Here is a 23,210-nt window from a genome sequence, read left to right on the forward strand (position 1 = left end):
CTCAAGTTGACCTTAAAAATCTACCATAAACGCAATGAATTGACATACTAGCATAATTGAAAACTATTTAAGAAGAGTTTGAATCAAAATCAGGTCATTTTTGTAACATTTAATTAGTGACAAAAATAAACATATTGGTTTCATAAAGTAATATTTGGAATGAAAATTCCAATAAAAGAAATACTGAATGTCAGAAGAGAACAGAAATGCTGTCCTGTTGCTGGTTTTCAAACATTGTCACTCACTGTTGCAGTTTGAAATGCATTTAAATCAACCTGTAGGTGTAGAATGATTTGCTCCCATTGGTATTGAAAGGTGTTGGAATCATTCAATAACAATGGATATTGACTCATATCCAGTTTAGACTTGTCCAAATGTAACTTGATGACTGGAGGGTATGGGGTTAATACTTCTCGAAGCCACTACGACTCAAGGATGCTCATTCCAGTGATGAGCCCATCCTAAAATGCCATCTTTAGAGTTTTAGGGACAATCTCAGATGACACCCTATCCCCATAGAGTCCACTACTTCCAACCAGATCCCCATGTGGCTCTGGTCAACAGTTGTCCAGTATTTCTCAGTTGGTATAGCATGGCGCTTGCAACGCTAAGGTTTGGGTTTCAATTCCCACGGGGGACCAGTAGGAAAAAAAGTGTGCTGTCGCTTTGTGCTCTCCTGGCTGATTAGACTGCAGTCCTATATAAGAGCATCTGCTAAATAACAAATGTAAATATGAGAAGTAGGCCATCTTTCCTCACGCATTCCTTTTCAAGATGTCCTCCATCTGCTGGAAGTTGATACAGGTGAGCAGCACTCTGGTCCCCATATATGTCTTGCCATGTTGTTTCTGGGCCTGTGTGGCAAAATCCTCAGTTTTAAACTGAGCCACAGCCTCACCGATGCCATTGCCATCTTGATCACACAGAATGTAGATAAACTGTTCAGTCAGAGGAAGGTCACAGAAAAAATCTTTTATTTCCATTTTCGTCACGTCTGACTGGAGGTTTCGTACGTAAACACATGTCTGTGCTGTGGGAAACGGTCTCACCCTGGGTCTCACAATCTGATGTTTCTCCTCGCTTCGCTCTGACACTGCTGGTGTTGTCTTGGGGTTGCCATGGTGTCTCCCAGTTGACAACATGGCTTGCATCTTCTCCTTGGTGACAGATGAGACGTCTATGGCCTGGGAACCAACATGGCAGCCGTTGAGGTTCAAAGCATAAACGTAGTCTTCCGTTTGGTCGAATATTACAAACGCTGTATCTGTCCTCTCGCTATCCTTATACAGTAAGTGTAATATTTTGCTGTTGGCGATGTTCGGACAGCCAAACAATTCTTTTATCTCAGTCTTCGTTATTGTTTTGGATAGATTTTTGGCCATAATACAGTACTCCACGCTCAGTGAAAGGGACTCACAGGATCTGGGCCTCTTCGGTGACCGTGACAGCGATCTGTCTTCAGAGCGCCTCTTGGCCCAGGTCCTGTGTATTTCTCTGGCAGGTTCATACAAGCTTTGTCTTTGGGTTCTGTATGAGGGCCTTGCCCTTTCCTGGTGCTGCATTTCCTTGGATTCTAATGAGGGTCCATCTCTCTGGATTGTATATGATGGCATTTCTTGGGGCTTGTATGAGGTTCTCTCTCTCTGGGTTGTTGGCCTATACAAGGGGTTTTCCAAGGGATCATATGAAGGGTTCTGACACTGCTGGACGGCATAGCTCCACATCTCCTCAGAGGCCCCACGGACCTCCACGCTGATGCGGCCCAGTTGCTGGTGGTTGAAGCTTAGGGCATCACATGCGTCCTGGGCATGCCCAAACTTTACAAGGCAGCCCTGTCTCACGCCCAGCTTCACATTAGCTATCACATCCTGGACCAACAGGCCTTTGAAGAAGTGGCAGATATCCTGGCTGGTGACAGTCTTTGGCAGGCCAAAGAGCCTGACATAGCCTGGTCTTGGCCTGTAAGCCTTATCTGGTCTCCTTAGCTCACTCCCAGGCACAGCTGTGTTATCAGCCCTGAGCACACAACCGACAGCTGGGCTATTGGCCCTGAGCACAGGACCAGGTGCTACTGTCGCTTTGCTGTGCTCTCCTGGCTGATTAGATTGCAGTCCTTGGATAACAGCAACAAGGCCGAACAGTAGGGCTGTGGCAGGGTCGGGCAAGGGCAGCAAAGGCTTCTTCTCAGGTAACAACTCTGGAATGAGCTTCTCACTCTGTAGTTTGGACTCCATTTTTCGTTGCAGTTCTGCGATGCTACTAATATGTAGGGTCACCGGAGACCCTCTAAGAAGAGTTCCAGAGCGCCTTATTGCGTGCTGGCCATCTCTCTCTGTAGTGAACACAATGAACGCTTCACCAAGGTGTCCTCCTATAATATATACACCACCTTCTGGGATGTATAAGTTGGTAAAGAATCTGCGTATGTCTTCAGTCCCGGCCTTAATATTCAGACCCTGCAACCGAAGTACTATGGTCATATTGAACTCCTTTTATCTGGCAACCAGAGATCTAGAAACAGATACAACAAACAAACACAAAAAAACATGAACATGAAGCAGAAATCAAGTTATTTAATACATTTTAAGAACAGCAACAAAAGGATAAACATTTAAATGGGCACAATTTTTTTTTTTTTTACTTATATTAAGAACATCCACATTCCAGAATTTCCATAGAAATTAAACACGTTAAGTAACCAACAACACAACTGATGAACGCTGGCACGCGGTACATTATTATGATGAACACCTGGTTGGCTAGCTAGTTAGCCCGGAGGCACGGTGGCTGTGAAATGAGACTAGCTAGCCTGCCCTGTAAAACGAAACATTTAAGAATATTTCAGTTAAAAAGATAAACAGATCAACTCCTCAAATTACTTACCAGATGAAAACCATAACAACTCTGGCTCCTCTGTATTTTAACCTTTATATCGTAAGTTTGTGTGATGCTGATAGGTCGAAATGTTGTCACTTTATGAGCCCGACCACATTAACTGTGCACGAGCTGCCGCATGCGCGCATTTTATAGGGAAGTAGGGAGGCGCGAGAAAAGTGGCGCGAGCACACGCCCCAAAAGACAGAAGGGTTTGTGGGTAAAATAACAGAAAGTCAGTTTCTCTACCATGGCAACGGGGATGCTACTTGTGTGCGGATTGGCACTATTTCTAACAATAAAATCAAACCTACTTCACTCCCAGCAGTTTACGATTTCGTTTCAGCGTCCTTCAGACTGCGGCGTGGAACAGTTCTACGACATCTCCAGTCAGTCCTGTGTGAAATGCGGACCGAACCAGAGTACGAGTGCAACTGGTGCGTTATCAATGGTGTTGTTGGTTATACTGTGACTAACGGGCTACCTAATTAGCAGTACGCTAATCTACTCCAGTCCGGGTTTGTTGTAGAGTCAATCGTGTTGTTTAAAACATTACGTGTACGAATAGAACAGGCTCAACCATCTTTGCTAAATAGTACTTAAATACAGCAGTAGCGAATCATAGGGGAGGAATGTAATTGCAGTAAGCCACCTGGCTAGCTAGCTGGTTAGAATTTGATAATAATGCAGCTAATATAGTGTAAACTGGCCTGCTAGTTGCATTGTCCTATATGTAGACTATATTAGCTGGTTCATCAGTCAATAAGATTGCTGCAGGTATTGTTTGCTGAGAGAAATGGCACTGATGGTTTACAACGTAACCTACAGCTGTGTCTACTGTTATAATCTCTTGTGTTAACCAATTACCCTCTCCTCCTTCATCAGGTCTGTCTTGTGAATGTGTGACTGGGTTCAGAGTTCTCACTACCAACGGAGCCTCCATCACCTGTCAGAGGTGTCCATTAGAAAAACCGGTATATTCTTATTCTGTACTACTAGACAGTAGATGATCACACCTTATAATACAGTACAAAATCAGCTATTTCTATTTACTTATCATTCACCGACCAGTTTAAAGGTCTCAGTCAATACAGATTGTCCTGGGAAGTGTGCTGAACACAGGAGATTGGTGGCACCGTAGTTGGGGAGGACAGCTCATGGTAATGGCTGGAGCGGAATAAGTGGAATGGTATCAAATACATCAAACACATGTTTTTTATGTGTTTAATGCCATTCCATTGCTATGTTCCAGCCATTATTATGAGGTGTTCTCCCCTCAGCAGCCTCCACTGGTGCTGAACTGCATGTGTTGTTCTTCCTGTCTCCTGTAGGCAGTAACAGAGGATGGCTATGGGTGTATCCTCTGTCCGGGCAGTCTGACAGAGCAGGGAACCTGTCAGTGCCCGTCTGGGAGTATACTGGGTGAGTAAAACTGGGAGTATACTGGGTGAGTAAAACTGGGAGTATACTGGGTGAGACAGCAGCTGGAGGAGCCACGTCTACAGGGGATGTGATGGTGTTTATGGTGCGCCGCTGTGTGATGCTAATGCTGTATTGTTGTACTGTAGTGGAGCGGGATGTCCAGGGGAACCCTCTGGAAGAGGCCAGGTGTGAGGTGTGTAACGGAGCTGAACCTGCCCTCTCAGCCCCTAACAGCTACGGAGACAGGTACCAGACACAGCCAAGTCTTCCTGCAGAACAACTGATATTTCTGCTCTAAACTCTCAGATGGCATGACTTGTTAAGATTCTGCTGATTGAACCTTTTACTGTCTGTCTCTGGCTGCCTCTGGCTGTCTCTGTCTGACTCTGCTCTCTTGTCTCTGTCTGACTCTGCTCTCTTGTCTCTGTCTGTCTCTGTCTGACTCTGCCTGACTCTGTCTGTCTCTGTCTGACTCTGCTCTCTTGTCTCTGTCTGTCTCTGCCTGACTCTGCTCTCTTGTCTCTGTCTGTCTCTGTCTGACTCTGCTCTCTTGTCTCTGTCTGTCTCTGTCTGACTCTGCCTGACTCTGCCTGACTCTGCCTGACTCTGTCTGTCTCTGTCTGACTCTGCTCTCTTGTCCCTGTCTGTCTCTGTCTGACTCTGCTCTCTTGTCTCTGTCAGGTGTCAGAGATGCCAGGCTTCCCTCATCAACACCTCTCAGTCCTGTATGTGTGGTTCCAACATCCTGGTGAGCCCACCCTCTATAATACGCGTGTGTGTCATGTATGGGCTTAAAATGAAATACAAGTTTAGAGCATCCGTGAATCATATGTCATGTTTATTTACAGGCTGGAGGTATGTGTTTCCCTCCCAACAACCTCCCTACAACTGTGAACCCAAATGTCAACTATGCTGAGCTGGTAAGTCAACACAACAGGGCCCAGTTTTTCAAATGTTATCTATCTGGATTTTGTCTATCGGATAAGATTAAATGCATAGAAATAGAACGAATAATTTACTTGAATGGGGTATTCCGTTGTATTCATTCTATTTCTCTGTTTTATTCCTATCCGATAGGCAAAATCCAGGTAGATACTGTAATTTTTGAAAAACTGGACCCAGAGCATCAGTGAGCCTGCTGTAGTTATGTAACTGTGGAATTATAGTAACACTGTAACACTGTTTGGTATGTTCCCCCTGTAGTCCCTTCCTGTGCAATCAGCATGGTTCTCCACAAACCTCTACTCTTCAGCAGCTGCCTGCTTGGTAAAATATACAGCCTCTCAAATACCTGTTCACCTTTCTGACCATGGACAATCTATGTGCACTTGTCCATGTGTGTGGTGTGTGTCCTGCAGGTGTTCTCTGACCTGATCGTGTTGGTATGTGTGCATTGTACAGGTGTATACTAACCTGACAGCATGCCAGGCATTGGGGAACATGTGTGTGATGAACATGCACTCCTTCAGCAGCGTGGCCAACGATGCCTGTGGTCTCTACAACACTATCTTCAGAGCTACCGCAGCCCTGGGATCTACACAGGACATATCCTACTGGTAACCTCTAACTCTTTTCCTGACCCCTAACCTATAACCCCTAAAACATCTTCTGAATATCTACTCTTGCTCTGGAGTCTCTAACCACTGTTTTCAACCAATGATGTAAAATCTGGAGTAGATCAGTCAATGGAACTGTCCATTCCTGCCCCTGTGACTTTAGGAGAGCCAATCTCCCATGGCTTTACTACGGGGACCAGCCGGGTCTGGCCAACCGCGTGCTGCAGACAGAGCCACTTCCCACTGGATTCAGCTTCAAGGGACGCAACAGGGTCCGTAACACACACATTGACCCAACACTATTACCATAACACCTATGATGATCACTCCGATTCTACGTGCGTTGTCTCTCTTTCTCAGAATACAGACATCAACCTAGTGGCTGCTGTCTACAACGCCAGAGGAGACTTCCTCCAATGGGAGAAAGTGGGAGGAAACAACCTGCAGGTAAAACAGGAAGTTCATCTTGAGCCTGACTAGTGAAGGCTAGTCTTGCATTGCCACACTTTGCAGTCTCATAATGACTTCCATTCATATTGACCTTCAAGCTGAGCTGTCTACTGTAGTAATATTTGTAACAACCTGAGGTTGGGAGCAGAGCCCTTAGTGACACACAAGTTTAGCCTAAAGGTGTTATTCTTTCCATCACACTGCTGGTTCCAGTGTTGAGACGCCAGTGTTTCATGATACAGCTCAGTCATAGATCAGTCGTTATCATTATTAGTTTTGACTTGAGGAAAGTGACTGTCTCCTCTCCCAGCTCTGTCCAGACACCGCCAGGAGACAGGAGGCAGCTTACACCTTTGGCACGGCCTACCAGGAGACTGTGAGTTTCTACCTCTATCCAGTGCTTGACTTGAACTGAAATGGGTTCCGGTACTCATTTTGGATGCCACTACTGTTTATACAGTATTTAGGTGCAGAAGCTCCACAATACTTTTGAGATAATATTCTATAAGAGGAACAGGAGCTTCGAGCAGTAGAACATTTACGGTGCCGGGACTCAGATCCGGTGAACTCCTGCCCAAGTCAAGCCCTGTCTCTATCTCGTCAACATGTGCTGTGGTGTTTTCTCATGGTTACAGTTGTTTTGCGTTCTCACTTAGCGCCAATTCTATGACGTATGTGTCTGTGTGTGTAGTGTGTTCTCTCCGTAGCAGACCTGTTGCGTGTTTATGCTGAACCTTTATTCTACGATGTGTTTGTGGATCTGAGCCGAGGAGAGGACAGGAGACTGCTCCCCCTTCCCACACGCAACCTCAACCAAGAATACAACAGGAAGTTCATCAACCAAGGTGAATGTGGGAGGGGGTACATTTGTTTTAAATCCTTTCTCCCTCAACAAGTATCTTGAATAACTGGTGTGTGTAGGTAACTTGAACGACTGGTACCTATCGAGACGTGTGTTACTGGTGGACACTCTGAGTGGGAGAGAGAAGAGCCTCGGCTCTCTGCCAAAAGTCATACGCATCGCAAGCAGCATCAGGATAGGGTGAGTTGCACACTCAAACACACATCCATGTAGGACTACACGCATTCATCAATGTTAGCAGGGTGTGAAAACATGTGTGTGTATTTATGACATAGGTTTCAGCTGGTGCCAGGGACTCAGAAGGGACAGGTGTTCCCTCCTCTCCTCTCTGTGACCTACTCAGACGTCCTCATCACTGCCCCAAACACACAGACTGTCTCTGTGAGTAACACATCACACACACACACCTTCTCACAGCACACACACACATCCCTGATCCCACTGTAACTTCTATGTGTTCTAGGTGTCGTTTGCTGTGGACTATGAGATGGACCAGACTGAAGCTCACATGAAGACTGATGTGAGTAACCAGGGGACAGAGAACGAGAAGGGTAATGCTGTTGCGATTGCATGCATAGAGAAGACCGTAATGATTAGTGTGTGTGTGTGTGTGTGTGTGTGTGTGTGTGTAGATCGCCCTAGGTGTGTTGGGTGGTGTTTCTGTTCTGTATTCCTTAGTGAAGACAGCCAGCTGGAAGAGGAGGATTGGCTCTCCTCTCATTGACATGGAGGTACCTGACCTTTAACCTGTAACCCCTGACTTCTAACCATTAACCTTTAAACACCCAAATGCATTTATTTAAATGTAGAATTTGATTGCATGTTTGTCATATATTTTCCCTGACCTCTCTCTCTCTGCCTCTCCTTCTCTATTCTGTCTCTCAGACCGTATTGAAGTTCCTGTTGTTTTACGCTGGTGATCTGGCTAACGTCTTCTTCTTCATCACCGTGGGAACAGGCCTGTACTGGCTCATCTTCTATAAGGTAGACGGAGACCCCCGCAGACAGACACACACCACACCACAGCCCTTTCCCTCTCTTGTACACCTTTACCTCTGACCTGTCTCTGGTCTTTACTCCTGTTTATACGGATTGTGATTTTATTCAAGGTTTTTCTCTTCTGTCTTCTCCTGGGCTGCACACTCAGACGGTGGAGGCAAGTCTTTCTCTTCTCCTCCCCTCCTCTTTTCCTCTCCCCCTCCCACACAAGAACATTAAAAATGTGTGTGTGTGTGTGTGTGTCTAGGCCCAGCATTTTGTGTCAGTGCTGCTACCGTTACCAGGTCTGCAGGAGGAGAGGTTTGTGGCGTATGTGGGCTGTGCCTTTGCTCTCAAGGTGAGGCCATCCCACCCTGTTGACAGCTTGTGTTATGTGTATGCTTCTATTTGTCTAAAATTGTGGTATTCGAAGTCAGGGGAGCGACCCCTAGTGTGGGCGAGGGGGAATTGCAGTGGGGTCGCCACGTAGAAAAAAGTATTATATATTTTGTTTTAAATGGGCGTGGGGATTACAGTACAGATTATTTGACAAATTAATTGTGATTTAGTCAATTATTTATATTGGTTCTCCTAATTTTGTAAGAGATAAAAATGAATTGAATGTTATTTGTTGATGTAAAATGTCAATTTACAGATTTCTACGGTTGTGTAAGTATATAAATTGGTTCAAACCACCTAAAACCAACTAAGGCATAGATGATGGTAATAAGAGCTACAGCAGGTTCTCACCACTGGTGGGATAACATGCTGTAACGTCCTCAAACGTGCAGAAACATCTAGTTCCAAAATTCTAATACTTTTCTGTTTTGTGTGCCAACGCTAAGGATAACGCTTTGTGGCACACCTATAGGAAAACTGTCAGGAAAATAGGGCTGGTGTTAATATAGGTGAATCTGTTGAAACTTGCAGTCCAACTCCTCTGACTATCAGGATGCCAAGGATTCTAATAATCTATTATTTCATTAAACAAATCTTATGGAGAATAAACTATATTTTTCTGACAGTTTTTCCCAAGGCGGCGGCATAGGTGCCAATGGCATATTAGAAGATCTGAAGGCCTCATCAATCCACACCTAGGAAGACCACATGACTTAACACACATGCACACACCCAAACCCACACACAGATTGTGACCCAACGTTCAGAACACAACATTAACATAAACATGCACAGTCAAAGAATAACCCTTGGGTTTTACGGGGAAAACACTTCAGCTGAGCAGTCACTTGTTCATGGATCTGTGCTACTTCACAACTCTGTTCTCTTCCCTGAAGCACATGCAGATTTGGATAGTGAGAGGTTTTGCTGAGGAAGTGATTTCCCACTTTCCTGTGGTAACCTTGTGTTGGAGCCTCCTAATCCTAGTAAAACATTTTTTGTGGAAAAAGGAACATATTTGCCTTTTTCATCCTATTTATCGAATAGCGGTGGAATTATTGGTCGATATATCGGTCATTATATTTGGGGTGGGGTCACGAGAAATTCTGCCGATAGAAATGGGATCCCTGCTGAAAAAGTTTGAATACCACTGGTCTAAATTGTCTTCCTGTCCTCCAGACTGTGCAGTTTCTCCATAAGCTGATCCAGCAGTTGTCAGTGGATATCTTCTTCATAGACTGGGAGAGACCGCGCGGCAAAGCCAACAAGACCATCCAGGGTACGTAGTCAAAAAACGCCTTTTCCCCTTTTCTCTGAAAGTGGTTTTACCCCTCTGTCTCTCTGAATTAGAAGTGACCATGATTTGGGTTGTTGTCAGGCAATGGCAACGGTGAGGCGAAGCACAGCCCTTCTCCTGTCAGCATCTGGAGGACCTACTTTGTGGCCAACGAGTGGAATGAGATTCAGACCATACGCAAGATCAGCCCCACCTTCCAGATCATGGCTGTGCTTTTCCTACTGGAGGTACACACACATCTTCCTTCCCTCTCTCTGTCTCTGTCTCTCTCTGTCTCCTTGTCTGTGTCTCTCTCTCTTTCTGTCCCCTTGTCTGTGTCTCTCTCTGCCTCTCTGTCCCCTTGTCTGTGTGTCTCTCTGCCTCTCTGTCTCCTTGTCTGTCCCTCTGTGTCTTTGTCTCTCTCTGTCCCTCTGTGCCTCTCTCTGTGACTCTCTCTTTCCCATCAGAGAAATGGCAGCACTCTCCCCTGATACATTTCAAATCACTTTCTTAACTCTCTCTCTGTGACTCTGTTGCTCTATCTTTCTCTCTCACTGTGTGTCTAGGTGGTTGGCTTCTCTAGTCTGGCCCTTAGGGACCCCTGGTCAGATCTCCAGCGCCCCCCTCAGTCCTACTCCCCTCCCTACAGCCTGACGCTGCGCTATGGCCTGGCCGCCACACTCTGGCTCTGCATTGGACTGCTGCAGGTAGGTACACCCCTATGAACTGCAGACGTTGGTCAGACCTGTTATCAGAGTGGGTCTCTGGACAGGCTTTCTCACTCTGTGTGTCTTTCACTTTCTCTCTGCAGATCATTTTCTTCACTGCTTTCCATGAGCGTTTTGTGGAGGATAAGATCCGTCAGTTTGTGGACCTATGCTCTATCAGCAACGTGAGTATCACTCTCACCAGCATAGTGTCTCAGCTGCCGTGCACATAAAAGTGAGATGGGCTGATGAACTGCTGCTGTTTTAATGCTATCAGTCATTTAAACAACTTTTTTCTTCTGTCTTAGATTTCGGTGCTGCTGCTGTCCCACAGGTGTTTTGGTTACTACATCCACGGGCGCTCCGTCCACGGCCACGCTGACACCAACATGGAGGAGATGAACATCAACCTCAAGAGAGAGGCCGTACGTACACACAGAGACAGACAGAGAGAGTGTGTGTGGAATTGGGATGTGTGTATTTCGTTCCGATATAAAAAGCTATTCAACCCTTTCTCCCTCTCTCTCTCTGTAGGAGTCTCTGTGTGGTCAAAGAGGTCTCCTTCCCAACACAGACACTCAGACCTTCCAGATCTCCATTACCAGCCGCCTACGCCTGCAGTACGACCGCATCCTGGAGCCCCTCAGCAGGGTGGGGCTGTGTGTGTCTGTGTGTTGTTTGAGATCATCATAATCAACAGGAAAGATATTCATGTCTATTCTATGCAATGTGTTTCTATCAGAATATTCTGTTACGTTGTACCACATTGAACGTGCCTCTGTCTGAAGCTTTTAAAAATGTAGTTGTCACAGTTTTCATATTATTTCAGGTTACAACACATTTCATGATTTACAATTTCAGAATACTTTGTAGAGTTCAATGGGTCAGGTACACTCAAGGGCATGGAAATATTTACCTTGTTCAAAGGTATATCTGTGTTTGTCTCTAACAGAGAAATGGACCGTCGCGGTTGGTGGACGCAGCATCGGGACACCCCTTTGACCAGAGCACCAAAGCCTACCACACAATGAACCGTTTCCTAGGATCTGTCATAGACCATGTAAGATATAAACATACCACACACCATGAACCGTTTCCTAGGATCTGTCATAGACCATGTAAGATATAAACATACCACACACCATGAACCGTTTCCTAGGATCTGTCATAGACCATGTAAGATATAAACATACCACACACCATGAACCGTTTCCTAGGATCTGTCATAGACCATGTAAGATAAGATAAACATACCACACAATGAACCGTCTCCTAGGATCTGTCATAGACCATGTAAGATATAAACACACAACACACCATGAGTCACTTCCTAGGATCTGTTCTAAATATTTTCACACACACCCTTTCCTGATGTTATGTTGTATTCTCTGTAGGCCCATCGGGACATGGAATACGTTGTGAGAGACAAACTATTTTTTGAGAGAGTCATAGGGATGGAGTTCTTGGAGCCTATGGACAAGAGCATCTTCTACAACGGTTATGCTGCAACCTTCCCTCCATCTTGTGCCAACATCACTTCTTTTTCAATCTTGGTTCCAATAGTTTATATGTATATACAATACCAGGCAAAAGTTTGGAGCTGTTCTTGCCATAATATGGACTTGGTCTTTTACCAAATAGGGCTATCTTCTGAATACCACCCCTACCTTGTAACAACACAACTGATTGCCTCAAACGCAATAAGGAGGAAATAAATTCCACAAATACATTTTTAACAAGGCACACCTGTTAAATGAAATACAATCCAGGTGACTACCTCATGAAGCTGGTTGAGAGAATGTCAAGAGTGTGCAAAGCTGTCATCAAGGCAAAGGGTGACTACTTTGAAGAATCTCAAATATAAAATATATTTTGATTTGTTAACACTTTTTCGGTTACTACATGATTCCATATGTGTTATTTCATAGTTTTGATGTCTTCACTATTATTCTATAATGTAGAAAATTGTAAAAAATGGAGTAAAACCCTTGAATGAGTAGGTGTGTCAACTTTTGACTGGTACTGTATATATCTCAAAACATGGCAGATACAGCAGTAATATGCAGTCTATGTTACTACATTACACACACTGTGTGGGCTGCAGATAAATGGCAGTGTGGTCTGTGAACAAGCCTGGGCACCTGTATGACCTCTGAAATATGTCTTTATTCAACAGATGAGTCCCATTCGTTCAGTGACGTGCTGTTCTATGGGAACGAAGCCACTCTGTTGATCTTTGACACGCTCTTCTTCTGTGTGGTCGACCTGGGAGCACAGAGCTTCATACTGGCAGGCGTACTCACATACATACAGCAAATGGTCAGTATTGTGGGTGTACTTGTACCTGTCTTTGTTTGTTTGTGTCAGTTGTATAACAGCAAAAAATAACAATTTATTTATTTTCTATTCTAGGTCTTTCGGTTAATCCGTAACAGTATTGGGAGGAGAAACCTGGCCAACAAAACATTGGTGGACAAGAGATTCCTGATATAGTTTCTGCTGTTAGAATGGTGAAAGTATAGACCAGGCGCGGGCAATTCCAGTTCTCGGGGCCTGATTGGTGTCACAGTTTTGCCCCAGCTAACACACCTGACTCCAATAATCAACTAATCATGATCTTCAATTTAGAATGCAATTTGAATAATCAAAGCTGTGTTTGCTAGAGATGGAGAAAAGTGTGACAAGGGTATTCAACTCTTACCCTACGAGGTCTGGAGCCTGCTAGTTTTCTGTTCTACCTGATCATTAATTACACACACCTGGTGTCCCAGCTCTAAATCTGAAGAAAAGCCGTGGAACTGGTCCAGAGTTGAGCTCGAGTGGTATAGACTATAGTATGCCATGCCTTGTTAGCATGTAACAGCCTTGGTAGCTGTGTGACTAGCTTGGTTTAATTGTTTTGTTTACAGTTTTGGCAGACTCTTTTTTTTTTTGACAAATGCTTTTCTACTTGTTTACACAGTATTTTGTACATGTCCTTCACAGGGTCGATGATGTACATTTTGTAATTCAGTTTTTCTATTTGATATGTTTTTACAAATTAAAACAATGGGTCTGATTTTATATGGTCTCTTCATTTGCTTCCTCTGTTATTGGCCCTGTAGATAGAGAGAGAAAATATGGAGGGAGGTGAAGGTAGATGAGAGAAGGATTGTGGTACTTCAAACCATCCACACATTAGCTATTGGCTGCTGTAGTGCCATCATCAATTACTAACCTAACGTGCCAGGAAACATCTCTTTTGCTGAAGTGTGATGACCTTATTATGGTGCTATAAAACTAGATAACAGTGTAGGCCCAGCTCTGCTCCGGGGCCAGTAGGAGCTGCAGCCAGCAGGGTCCGTTCACCTGTTCCTTTACTACACTGGGTGTTATTTTGCAAATAGTTCATGATGAATAGAGATCTTGACATCATTTTGGTGCTTGAAAGTATGTCACACACCCCCAGCAGCGTGCAAAGGGTTAACAAGCCAGTCAGATCTGTCAGAGAGGTGAGCCAATCAGCGTTTAGTATGTTGTGAGCTGGAGAGAGATGCAGGAGGGTGGATAGCGTAGGAAAATGAAATAGTAAACTCTGAGAATAAGGTCGGTGGCTTGATAAATGTGTTTGGCATGTTACTTTTGTGCAGTATGTGTTAATGCATTGATAACTAACTTCTGTTATATTTTGTGAGCTTTGTTACCGTGACCATAATGTACAAGGACTGAAGGAGGAGTGGTGTTTTAAACTGGTTTGCGGTGACGCATAGCTAGATCATCGCTAGCCAACGTTACTACCCAGCAGTAGAGTAGACTTTGTCGGCCCATCAAATTAATACGTAACAATGTGCTGGCTTTAATTATGCTTGTATTTGGGATTATTTGCTATTGGGAACTCTGAAAATACTGATGTCGATTTCATCTAAGTACAAAGAAAACTGACTCTGTACTGTAAACAATATGGCAAATCTGTAGCAGTCAGGCCTAGCCAGGGATAGGCCGTGGTCACTGGTCATAGACTGGAGGTTTGAGCGGTATTTCAACTAGTACCGGGGGTTCCGTGTATTTCAGCCGTGCCTGGGTCTCTTTCGACGGACAAAAGCAGCTGCACGCATTGCCCCTTCGCTACAAATAGCTAGATTAAAGCGTCAATCAGAAAGCGAAATCGCGGACCCTGTTTCGGTAAAAAGCGGAGGGATAGGGCTGGAGAAATGTATCTACTCTCAAATTCATAGACAGAGCTATGGATGCAAGGACTGACCATCCATGATATCAAAATAATAGTTTTAACCATGTTTTGAGGCTATATGGTGTTTCTTTACAAGCATTGAAGGTAAACAAGCTTTTATTTTGGGTTCTGGTGGAGTGTGGCAGTTGAACTAAGATCGAGGCATTTCTAAATTTTATTCTTCAAGATTCAATGGGTCCATATCATTAATTTAGCAACTGCTGATTGCCCCTTTAATTATTGTGTAATTGTTGTATTTGTTCATGTTTTATTAGGATCCCCATTAGCTGTTACAATAACAGTAGTTCCTCTCCCTGGGGTCCTAATCTAGGAGGCGGAAAGGGCAGAGAGAGGGAAAGCCTATGTGTTAGAGAGAATCTAGTTCAGTAGGACAAGATTGGGTTTTCAGGAGTGAGCAAATGTCAGACCCGCTTCACAGGACTATATATATAGTCTGTCAGAAAACTAGTGGTGGCTGACCCCTGTAGAGGGGCAAGGCTCTTTTATGGAGTAACACAGCCTGGCAACCTAGTGCCAGTCTGTCACACTAGTCCGCTAGTACTGGAATGCAGTGTTCCATTGTTGGAGTGCAACCTGCCTCAAAGCATAATAAAGCCTCTGCCAAGAGGCTCAGACCTTTATTGCACAGGAGGTTTCCTTGTAGCAAGGTCACTGGTTCCAGCTTCCTTATTCACCACACAATCAAAATAAATACAGTTGGAAGATAGAACTACTTGTCTTGATCCGTTATGTTATTTGCATGTCACTTTTGTTTGTATTGGTCTGTAATGGTACCTTTGTCGAGAGCTCTGTTACTACATGTCAGTAATTTATGTACACTGACTGAATGAGAGGTGTGTACACAATCAAAATGCCATAGTCAGCTGTGGTTGTGTTGACTGAATTATACAGATGATACAAGCTGCATTTTTGCCAATAGCTCACAGTTCCTGTTGTCTCCCGTAGGTGTGTGTGTGTTGGCGCTGCTCCGAGAGTGTGTGTGTGTGGCGCTGCTCTGAGAGTGTGTGTGTGTGTGGCGGTGCTCTGAGAGTGTATGCACCCAGAGCGAGCCACCATGCCCGTGACATCACAGCTGTTCCGAGGCTTCCCTTGGGCGAAGCTCTGGGGTTCCTCCCTGTTCCAACGCCAGCTCCCCTGCTGCCCCACCTCCCACCGGCCCACCTCGTCGCAGCCCCACCCCATATGGCCGACAGCCATGCCCGTGCGTGGCTATAGGAGGAGCCCTGACCTCCACAGCTACAATCTCACCCCCCCACAGGTCAACTCAATCCTCAAGGCCAACGAGTACAGCTTCAAGGTAGGGGCGGTCGATACACACATTTACACACAACGAGTACAGCTTCAAGGTAGGGGCGGACAATACACACATTTACACACAATGAGTACAGCTTCACGATTGCGCTGAGACCATAAGAATATGAGTGTGTGCTTTGGTTCTAGGTTCCAGAGTTTGATGGTAAGAATGTGTCGTCGGTGATGGGGTTCGACAGTAACCAGCTGCCTGCCAACGCACCCATCGAGGACCGGCGCAGCGCTGCCACCTGTCTGCAGACGCGGGGGATGCTGCTGGGAGTGTTCGACGGCCATGCGGGCTGTGCCTGTGCACAGGTAAAGTTTCTGCTGTCATTGTGTATAATCTGCGAGTTAGTTTTAATGTGCAGTAAAACATCTACCTGTCTGTTTCTCAGGCGCTGAGTGAGAGGTTGTTCTACTACGTAGCCATGTCCTTGATGCCCCATGAGACCCTGTGTGAGCTGGAGTCTGCAGTAGAGGCAGGCAGACCCCTCAGCCCCATCCTGCAGTGGCACAAACACCCCAATGACTACTTCACCAGGGAGGCACAGACTATGTACTTCAACAGCCTCAGAACCTACTGGCAGGAACTCATAGACCTCAGCAGGTACACAAACACACACACAGGAACTCATAGACCTCAGCAGGTACACACACACACACACACACACACACACACACACACACACAGGAACTCAGACCTCAGCAGGTACACACACACCACACACACACACACACACACACACACACACACAGGAACTCATAGACCTCAGCAGGTACAAACACACACACACAGGAACTCATAGACCTCAGCAGGTACACACACACAAACACACACATGAACTCGTAGACCTCAGCAGGTACACACATACAAACACACACAGCAAGTCATAGACCTCAACAGGCATGGGGTAATAAGGATGCATCAGTAATGTTATTAAACATGTGTCATTATTCAATGTTGGAGTTGATTATGTTCCCAGTCCAGGGGAGAGCCTAGGGCCCAGAGAGGCGTTGCTGAGTGCCTTTAAGAGACTGGACAGTGACCTGTCTCTGGAGGCTCAGGTGAGAGACCGTGTTCTATCCCCTTGACTTATATCCTCTGTCCATGATGTCTCTGTGTTACCATAGTTTCCAGCCCTGGGTAGAAATGTGTACTGCTGATCCCTATGTTGTGTTGTCCAGGTGGGAGATGCCAATTCCTTCCTCCACTACTGGGTTCTGAGAGTGGCCTTCTCTGGAGCGACTGCCTGCGTAGCTCACATCGATGGATCCGACCTGTACGTACTCTGGTCCACAGCCACGGATCTCTCTCTGTTGGCTCCCATATGTACTGTCTGGTCTCCATCTGTCTGCTCTGACTGAGTGTCTGAATCCTCTGACTGTGGTTGTGTAGGTATGTAGCGAACACGGGCGACGGCCGGGCGGTGCTGGGGGTCCAGGAGGAGGACGGCTCGTTCAGCGCTCACACGCTCTCCAACGACCACAATGCCCAGAATGAGAACGAGGTGGCCCGCATCCAGGGGGAGCACCCCCCCTCTGAGAAGAAGACTGTCGTACGACAGGTTAGTACCTTTACACATCTAGAGAGAACAGTGGCACAGCAGGTCAGTACCATTACACATCTAGAGAGAACAGTGGCACAGCAGGTCAGTACCATTACACATACAGAGAGAACAGTGGTACAGCAGGTCAGTACCGTTACACATCTAGAGAGAACAGTGGCACAGCAGGTCAGTACCATTACACATACAGAGAGAACAGTGGCACAGCAGGTCAGTACCATTACACATACAGAGAGAACAGTGGCACAGCAGGTCAGTACCGTTACACATACAGAGAGAACAGTGGCACAGCAGGTCAGTACCGTTATACATACAGAGAGAACAGTGGCACAGCAGGTCAGTACCATTACACATACAGAGAGAACAGTGGCACAGCAGGTCAGTACCATTACTCATACAGAGAGAACAGTGGCACAGCAGGTCAGTACCATTACACATCTAGAGAGAACAGTGGCACAGCAGGTCAGTACCGTTACACATACAGAGAGAACAGTGGCACAGCAGGTCAGTACCGTTACACATACAGAGAGAACAGTGGCACAGCAGGTTAGTACCGTTACACATCTAGAGAGAACAGTGGCACAGCAGGTCAGTACCGTTATACATACAGAGAGAAGAGTGGCACAGCAGGTTAGTACCGTTACACATACAGAGAGAACAGTGGCACAGCAGGTCAGTACCGTTACACATACAGAGAGAACAGTGGCACAGCAGGTTAGTACCGTTACACATCTAGAGAGAACAGTGGCACAGCAGGTCAGTACCGTTATACATACAGAGAGAACAGTGGCACAGCAGGTTAGTACCGTTACACATACAGAGAGAACAGTGGCACAGCAGGTCAGTACCGTTACACATCTAGAGAGAACGGTGGCACAGCAGGTCAGTACCGTTACACATCTAGAGAGAACAGTGGCACAGCAGGTCAGTACCGTTATACATACAGAGAGAAGAGTGGCACAGCAGGTTAGTACCGTTACACATACAGAGAGAACAGTGGCACAGCAGGTCAGTACCGTTACACATACAGAGAGAACAGTGGCACAGCAGGTCAGTACCATTACACATCTAGAGAGAACAGTGGCACAGCAGGTCAGTACCGTTACACATACAGAGAGAACAGTGGCACAGCAGGTCAGTACCATTACACATACAGAGAGAACAGTGGCACAGCAGGTTAGTACCGTTACACATACAGAGAGAACAGTGGCACAGCAGGTCAGTACCGTTACACATCTAGAGAGAACAGTGGCACAGCAGGTCAGTACCATTACACATCTAGAGAGAACAGTGGCACAGCAGGTCAGTACCATTACACATACAGAGAGAACAGTGGCACAGCAGGTTAGTACCGTTACACATCTAGAGAGAACGGTGGCACAGCAGGTCAGTACCGTTACACATCTAGAGAGAACAGTGGCACAGCAGGTCAGTACCATTACACATACAGAGAGAACAGTGGCACAGCAGGTTAGTACCGTTACACATACAGAGAGAACAGTGGCACAGCAGGTCAGTACCGTTACACATCTAGAGAGAACAGTGGCACAGCAGGTCAGTACCGTTATACATACAGAGAGAACAGTGGCACAGCAGGTTAGTACCATTACACATCTAGAGAGAACGGTGGCACAGCAGGTCAGTACCGTTACACATCTAGAGAGAACAGTGGCACAGCAGGTTAGTACCATTACACATACAGAGAGAACAGTGGCACAGCAGGTCAGTACCGTTACACATCTAGAGAGAACGGTGGCACAGCAGGTCAGTACCGTTACACATCTAGAGAGAACGGTGGCACAGCAGGTCAGTACCGTTACACATCTAGAGAGAACAGTGGCACAGCAGGTTAGTACCGTTACACATCTAGAGAGAACGGTGGCACAGCAGGTCAGTACCGTTACACATACAGAGAGAACAGTGGCACAGCAGGTCAGTACCGTTACACATCTAGAGAGAACAGTGGCACAGCAGGTCAGTACCGTTACACATACAGAGAGAACAGTGGCACAGCAGGTCAGTACCGTTACACATCTAGAGAGAACAGTGGCACAGCAGGTCAGTACCGTTACACATACAGAGAGAACAGTGGCACAGCAGGTCAGTACCATTACACATACAGAGAGAACAGTGGCACAGCAGGTCAGTACCGTTACACATCTAGAGAGAACAGTGGCACAGCAGGTCAGTACCGTTACACATACAGAGAGAACGGTGGCACAGCAGGTCAGTACCGTTACACATCTAGAGAGAACAGTGGCACAGCAGGTCAGTTAAACATAAAGTAAAAACCAACATATATCCTCTATCTCTTTCTCTCCCTCTGCCAGGACCGGTTGTTGGGCCTGCTGATGCCGTTCCGTGCGTTTGGAGATGTGAAGTTCAAGTGGAGCATTGACTTACAGCGAGGTGTGTTGGAGTCAGGACCAGACCAGCTCCATGACAATGAACACACCAAGTTCATTCCCCCCAATTACCACACCCCTCCCTACCTCACGGCGGAGCCTGAGATCACACACCACCGCCTCCGACCTCAGGACCGCTTCCTGGTGAGAGACAAAGGATTGGTCAATTGACTGATTGACCAATTCATGATTTCATTGATTGATTGATAAGGCTTTGTTGTCTTTTCTTGAACAAAAACGTGCATTGTGCTCCATTAAAACAAACCTATATCTGAAGTTATGTAGTTAGAAGTTTCCTTTAGTTAACTACAGGTCTTTGTCCCTCCTCCTGCAGGTGCTGGGTACAGACGGGCTGTGGGAGACGCTCCATCGACAGGAGGTGGTCCGGATCGTAGGGGAGTATCTAACGGGGGTCCACCAGCGCCAGCCCCTCACCGTGGGGGGTTACCATGTCACCCTGGGACAGATGCAGGGGCTGCTGGCTGAGAGGAAGGCCCGTGCCTCCTTGGCGTTCCAGGACCAGAACGCTGCCACCCACCTGATTCGCCACGCGGTGGGCAACAATGAGTTTGGAGCAGTGGACCACGAGACGCTGTCCAAGATGCTGTCTCTGCCTGAGGAACTGGCCCGCATGTACCGCGATGACATCACCATCATCATCACACAGTTCAACCCCCACGTGGTTGGACACCAGCGCCAAGGGGGGGAGTCCTGAGCCAGCTCAGCCTATCAGAGGGGAACGTGGACATGAACAGGAAGTTGACTTTCTAGGAGGATAAACAGGTCCAGTGAGGACTGGGTCTTGCTACAGACACATGGTTAACGTCTCATCTTTATTTTACCAAACACACACAAAACATACTGTTAATGGACTAACCCTGCAGAGGGAGGACTGCCAACCTTCAGACTCCTTATTTTAGGATTGTTATTGAAGAGGTGCGTGTACAGTATGTGCACATGTGAGCACACAGTCCTGGTCATGTGGATTGTTGAAATGCTTGCTGATACTGATCACAAGTTGGCTCTTTTCTGAGTCTTGTGTGTGTATGAAGCTTTTTAAAGGATATTTGATCAACCTCCCTGCAGCATTCTGCTTCTCTGCTCTGTCACAGTCTCTGCCCATAGGACACTTTCATTTGTGCCTAAAGAGTTTGCTGCTTTATAACTATGTTGTCTGAGCATTGAGGTAATGATACAGTGGCAGCCTTTGTGTTTGTTCAATCTGGCCTGTCTACTCCTCTACAAACATCCCTCCCTATTTCATATCACAGATTGTGTGCTGTGCAGTTGCAGCATCTGTCTTGCTCTAGAGCTGCAACTGGCCTCCATCCTGGCTCTACCGCATGGCTCTGCTGTTACATAGTAGGGCTGTCTCTGTTCTGTCATTGGATGGATCAGTGTCCTTTACTTGTTACAGACGGACAGCCAAGAGCTCCCAGGCACACTTCTTGTTATCTTATATTTTGAATAATGTTTATTTAAAATGTTTTTAATCTGATTTCAAACATTGTCTATTTTGTCAACCTTCGAGAGGAATAACTGCATGTGTCTATAAAGCAGATGTTATTGCTCTGAGACAGACGGCGTCACTAAGATAGGAACCAGTAGAGCTACGTAGTGTGCAGGCTTTAGATCCAGCACTAACACCTCTATCACAACTACTCACCCACAGGAATCAGGTTTGTTATGCGCTGAGTGTGTCTGAGAGATTCTACAGCAGACTGAAGGAGTGTTGGTATTCTGTAGAGGAGAGAGAGAGGGGTGTGTGATCAGATGTTTATTGTTTTAGGGTTGCAGAGTATACATGTTTCAAAGGAACATAGTGGTTGAACCTCTCGTGTTTTTTGGCAATTATACTCTCATACGGGGGGGGAGATGGTATACTAACGTCATCATGCTTACGTGGTGTGTATTCTATCAAAAATGCTTTTAGAAAGTAAACTTTTTAGTTTTTAACAGTGAATCATTGCTAGCCTGGTGTCAGATCTCTGTCTGAGGTAACCATGGAATTAGGAATTGAACTGTAACCATCTCCTGTCATGTTCATGCCAAACCTCCAGGAGTGACTAAAACAGAGACAGACTTAGTCACTGTTGGCAGGACACTAACCATGGTGTGGTCCTAGGCTTGTATAGGTCAGATGAAGGGTGTGCATCATATGAGGTTGTATATATCATGGTGGTGTATATTTAGGAGAGGAGAGAATGTAAAGCTGAAGGTGGCTCTGTCTGGACGCTGGCTGAATACTTGAAGGTTATTTATGCAACTTTTAATATGTCGCAGGTATTTATCCACAATTATATGAGATGTGACAGGCATGTATGTACAGTGTCTTTACCTGTTTGGGCTTGAGACTAAAGTTTTTTTGTATTTGGAAACTTAATAAAACACTGACTACACACAATGGCTACTACACATGTTAGATTTTGTTCTGCCTGTCTGTACGTATTGCTGCCTGGTTGTGCTGTTCTGCAGTGCCTCTGTCTTTAACTCTCTCCTGCCACACCCCTGGAATGTGGTCAGACCGGACTGCGTGCCCGCGGTGCTCTCAGAAGGTCAAGGCAGACTGAGTCCATTCCAGAGGTCAGCCAGCGAGGTGTCAAGTTACACTGGTGTGTATTTGTGTGTGTTCAGGTCATGGTAATTTCTCTGACAGATTCTCCTAGTCACACGTCGGCAACAGTGACCAAGGCAGTACAGAGTACAGCTCACCCTCTCGCTCCGCACTCTCCCCAACAACAACCCCCTATTGCTTTGTAGCTTCTATCTTCTAGTTTGTGTAGTTGAATCAGTAATCAGTGGTGTTTTTTTTGGCTACTTGTATAGCAAGGTCCATGTAATGTAACCAGTCTGGTTCATATTATGTTCACACTCTGCACTCATTCTGCGGAGTAGTAACTCAAACATGTCCATTGTCAGTCACGAGATGGCGCTAGTAGTTATTGAACCTTATTGGAAGATCCCTTACACAGAAATATGACTGAGATGTCCGCATGCACACGTGTTTAATTTATTTGATTCAGTGACCTCTAGGTAGGACTGTTATTCTCCTAGGTTTTTCTGTCCTTAGTTACCAATCTATGCGTTTGGGTGTATAGACTTGTTTTGATAGTGGAAATTTGTGTGTTTAGTTTGTGTGTGTGCATACCTGCATCGTGTGTGTCAGTGGGTATTGTGTTTATAATTCTCAGCATG

General features: G+C 45.8%; 3 protein-coding genes across 5 annotated transcripts; 2 read left to right on the forward strand and 1 right to left on the reverse strand.

Annotated features, from left to right (window-relative positions):
* Nucleotides 1-94: 94 nt before the first annotated feature.
* rbm12ba (RNA binding motif protein 12Ba) lies at nucleotides 95-3,228 on the reverse strand. The gene is made up of 2 exons (XM_090189470.1): nucleotides 2,884-3,228; nucleotides 95-2,511 (listed from the first exon to the last, which is right to left on the reverse strand). The coding sequence occupies exon 2, from the start codon at nucleotides 2,478-2,480 to the stop codon at nucleotides 756-758; it is 1,725 nt and encodes a 574-aa protein (XP_090045596.1). The 5' UTR covers nucleotides 2,481-2,511; nucleotides 2,884-3,228; the 3' UTR covers nucleotides 95-755.
* On the forward strand, nucleotides 3,022-13,587 carry LOC110535612 (meckelin). Of its 2 annotated transcripts, none has more exons than XR_016484376.1 (28): nucleotides 3,022-3,311; nucleotides 3,760-3,848; nucleotides 4,206-4,296; nucleotides 4,443-4,542; nucleotides 4,978-5,044; nucleotides 5,145-5,216; nucleotides 5,500-5,562; nucleotides 5,698-5,852; nucleotides 6,016-6,124; nucleotides 6,213-6,299; nucleotides 6,613-6,678; nucleotides 6,994-7,147; nucleotides 7,224-7,344; nucleotides 7,440-7,545; nucleotides 7,628-7,684; nucleotides 7,797-7,895; nucleotides 8,050-8,148; nucleotides 8,274-8,500; nucleotides 9,721-9,820; nucleotides 9,920-10,065; nucleotides 10,384-10,524; nucleotides 10,629-10,709; nucleotides 10,833-10,949; nucleotides 11,059-11,175; nucleotides 11,477-11,584; nucleotides 11,919-12,021; nucleotides 12,701-12,843; nucleotides 12,937-13,587. XR_016484376.1 is itself a non-coding variant. In XM_090189448.1 (28 exons), exons 1-28 carry the CDS (start codon nucleotides 3,125-3,127, stop codon nucleotides 13,015-13,017), a joined length of 2,949 nt encoding a protein of 982 aa, XP_090045574.1. In that variant the 5' UTR covers nucleotides 3,022-3,124; the 3' UTR covers nucleotides 13,018-13,587. The 2 variants fall into 2 exon arrangements, 1 of the variants encoding a protein (XP_090045574.1); XM_090189448.1 differs by having other exon boundaries at nucleotides 8,411-8,500.
* Nucleotides 13,588-14,006: 419 nt separating this feature from the next.
* LOC110535729 (pyruvate dehydrogenase [acetyl-transferring]-phosphatase 1, mitochondrial) lies at nucleotides 14,007-22,419 on the forward strand. Of its 2 annotated transcripts, none has more exons than XM_036938587.2 (9): nucleotides 14,007-14,109; nucleotides 15,698-16,049; nucleotides 16,193-16,360; nucleotides 16,441-16,652; nucleotides 17,029-17,110; nucleotides 17,231-17,325; nucleotides 17,442-17,610; nucleotides 19,941-20,159; nucleotides 20,350-22,419. In XM_036938587.2, exons 2-9 carry the CDS (start codon nucleotides 15,786-15,788, stop codon nucleotides 20,728-20,730), a joined length of 1,590 nt encoding a protein of 529 aa, XP_036794482.1. In that variant the 5' UTR covers nucleotides 14,007-14,109; nucleotides 15,698-15,785; the 3' UTR covers nucleotides 20,731-22,419. The 2 variants fall into 2 exon arrangements, with proteins under 2 accessions (XP_036794482.1, XP_090045657.1); XM_090189531.1 differs by lacking the exon at nucleotides 14,007-14,109 and adding an exon at nucleotides 14,265-14,836.
* The last annotated feature ends 791 nt before the right edge of the window (nucleotides 22,420-23,210 follow it).

This window comes from Oncorhynchus mykiss, chromosome 2 (genome assembly GCF_057628025.1).
Source record: "Oncorhynchus mykiss isolate SJ-2025 chromosome 2, ASM5762802v1, whole genome shotgun sequence".
NCBI classification, from domain to species: Eukaryota; Metazoa; Chordata; class Actinopteri; order Salmoniformes; family Salmonidae; genus Oncorhynchus; species Oncorhynchus mykiss.

What these genes read in the sequence shown, in the direction of transcription:
- LOC110535612 (XM_090189448.1), top strand. Translation starts at nt 3,125, where the DNA reads ATGGCAACGGGGATGCTACTTGTGTGCGGATTGGCACTATTTCTAACA. An exon ending in CTGTGCTTTTCCTACTGGAG is followed by an intron (nt 10,066 to 10,383) that starts GTACACACACAT and finishes CTGTGTGTCTAG; the next exon opens with GTGGTTGGCTTCTCTAGTCT. An exon ending in TCTGCATTGGACTGCTGCAG is followed by an intron (nt 10,525 to 10,628) that starts GTAGGTACACCC and finishes TTCTCTCTGCAG; the next exon opens with ATCATTTTCTTCACTGCTTT.
- rbm12ba (XM_090189470.1), bottom strand. Translation starts at nt 2,480, where the DNA reads ATGACCATAGTACTTCGGTTGCAGGGTCTGAATATTAAGGCCGGGACT.
- LOC110535729 (XM_036938587.2), top strand. Translation starts at nt 15,786, where the DNA reads ATGCACCCAGAGCGAGCCACCATGCCCGTGACATCACAGCTGTTCCGA. An exon ending in CGGGCTGTGCCTGTGCACAG is followed by an intron (nt 16,361 to 16,440) that starts GTAAAGTTTCTG and finishes TCTGTTTCTCAG; the next exon opens with GCGCTGAGTGAGAGGTTGTT. An exon ending in GACCTCAGGACCGCTTCCTG is followed by an intron (nt 20,160 to 20,349) that starts GTGAGAGACAAA and finishes CTCCTCCTGCAG; the next exon opens with GTGCTGGGTACAGACGGGCT.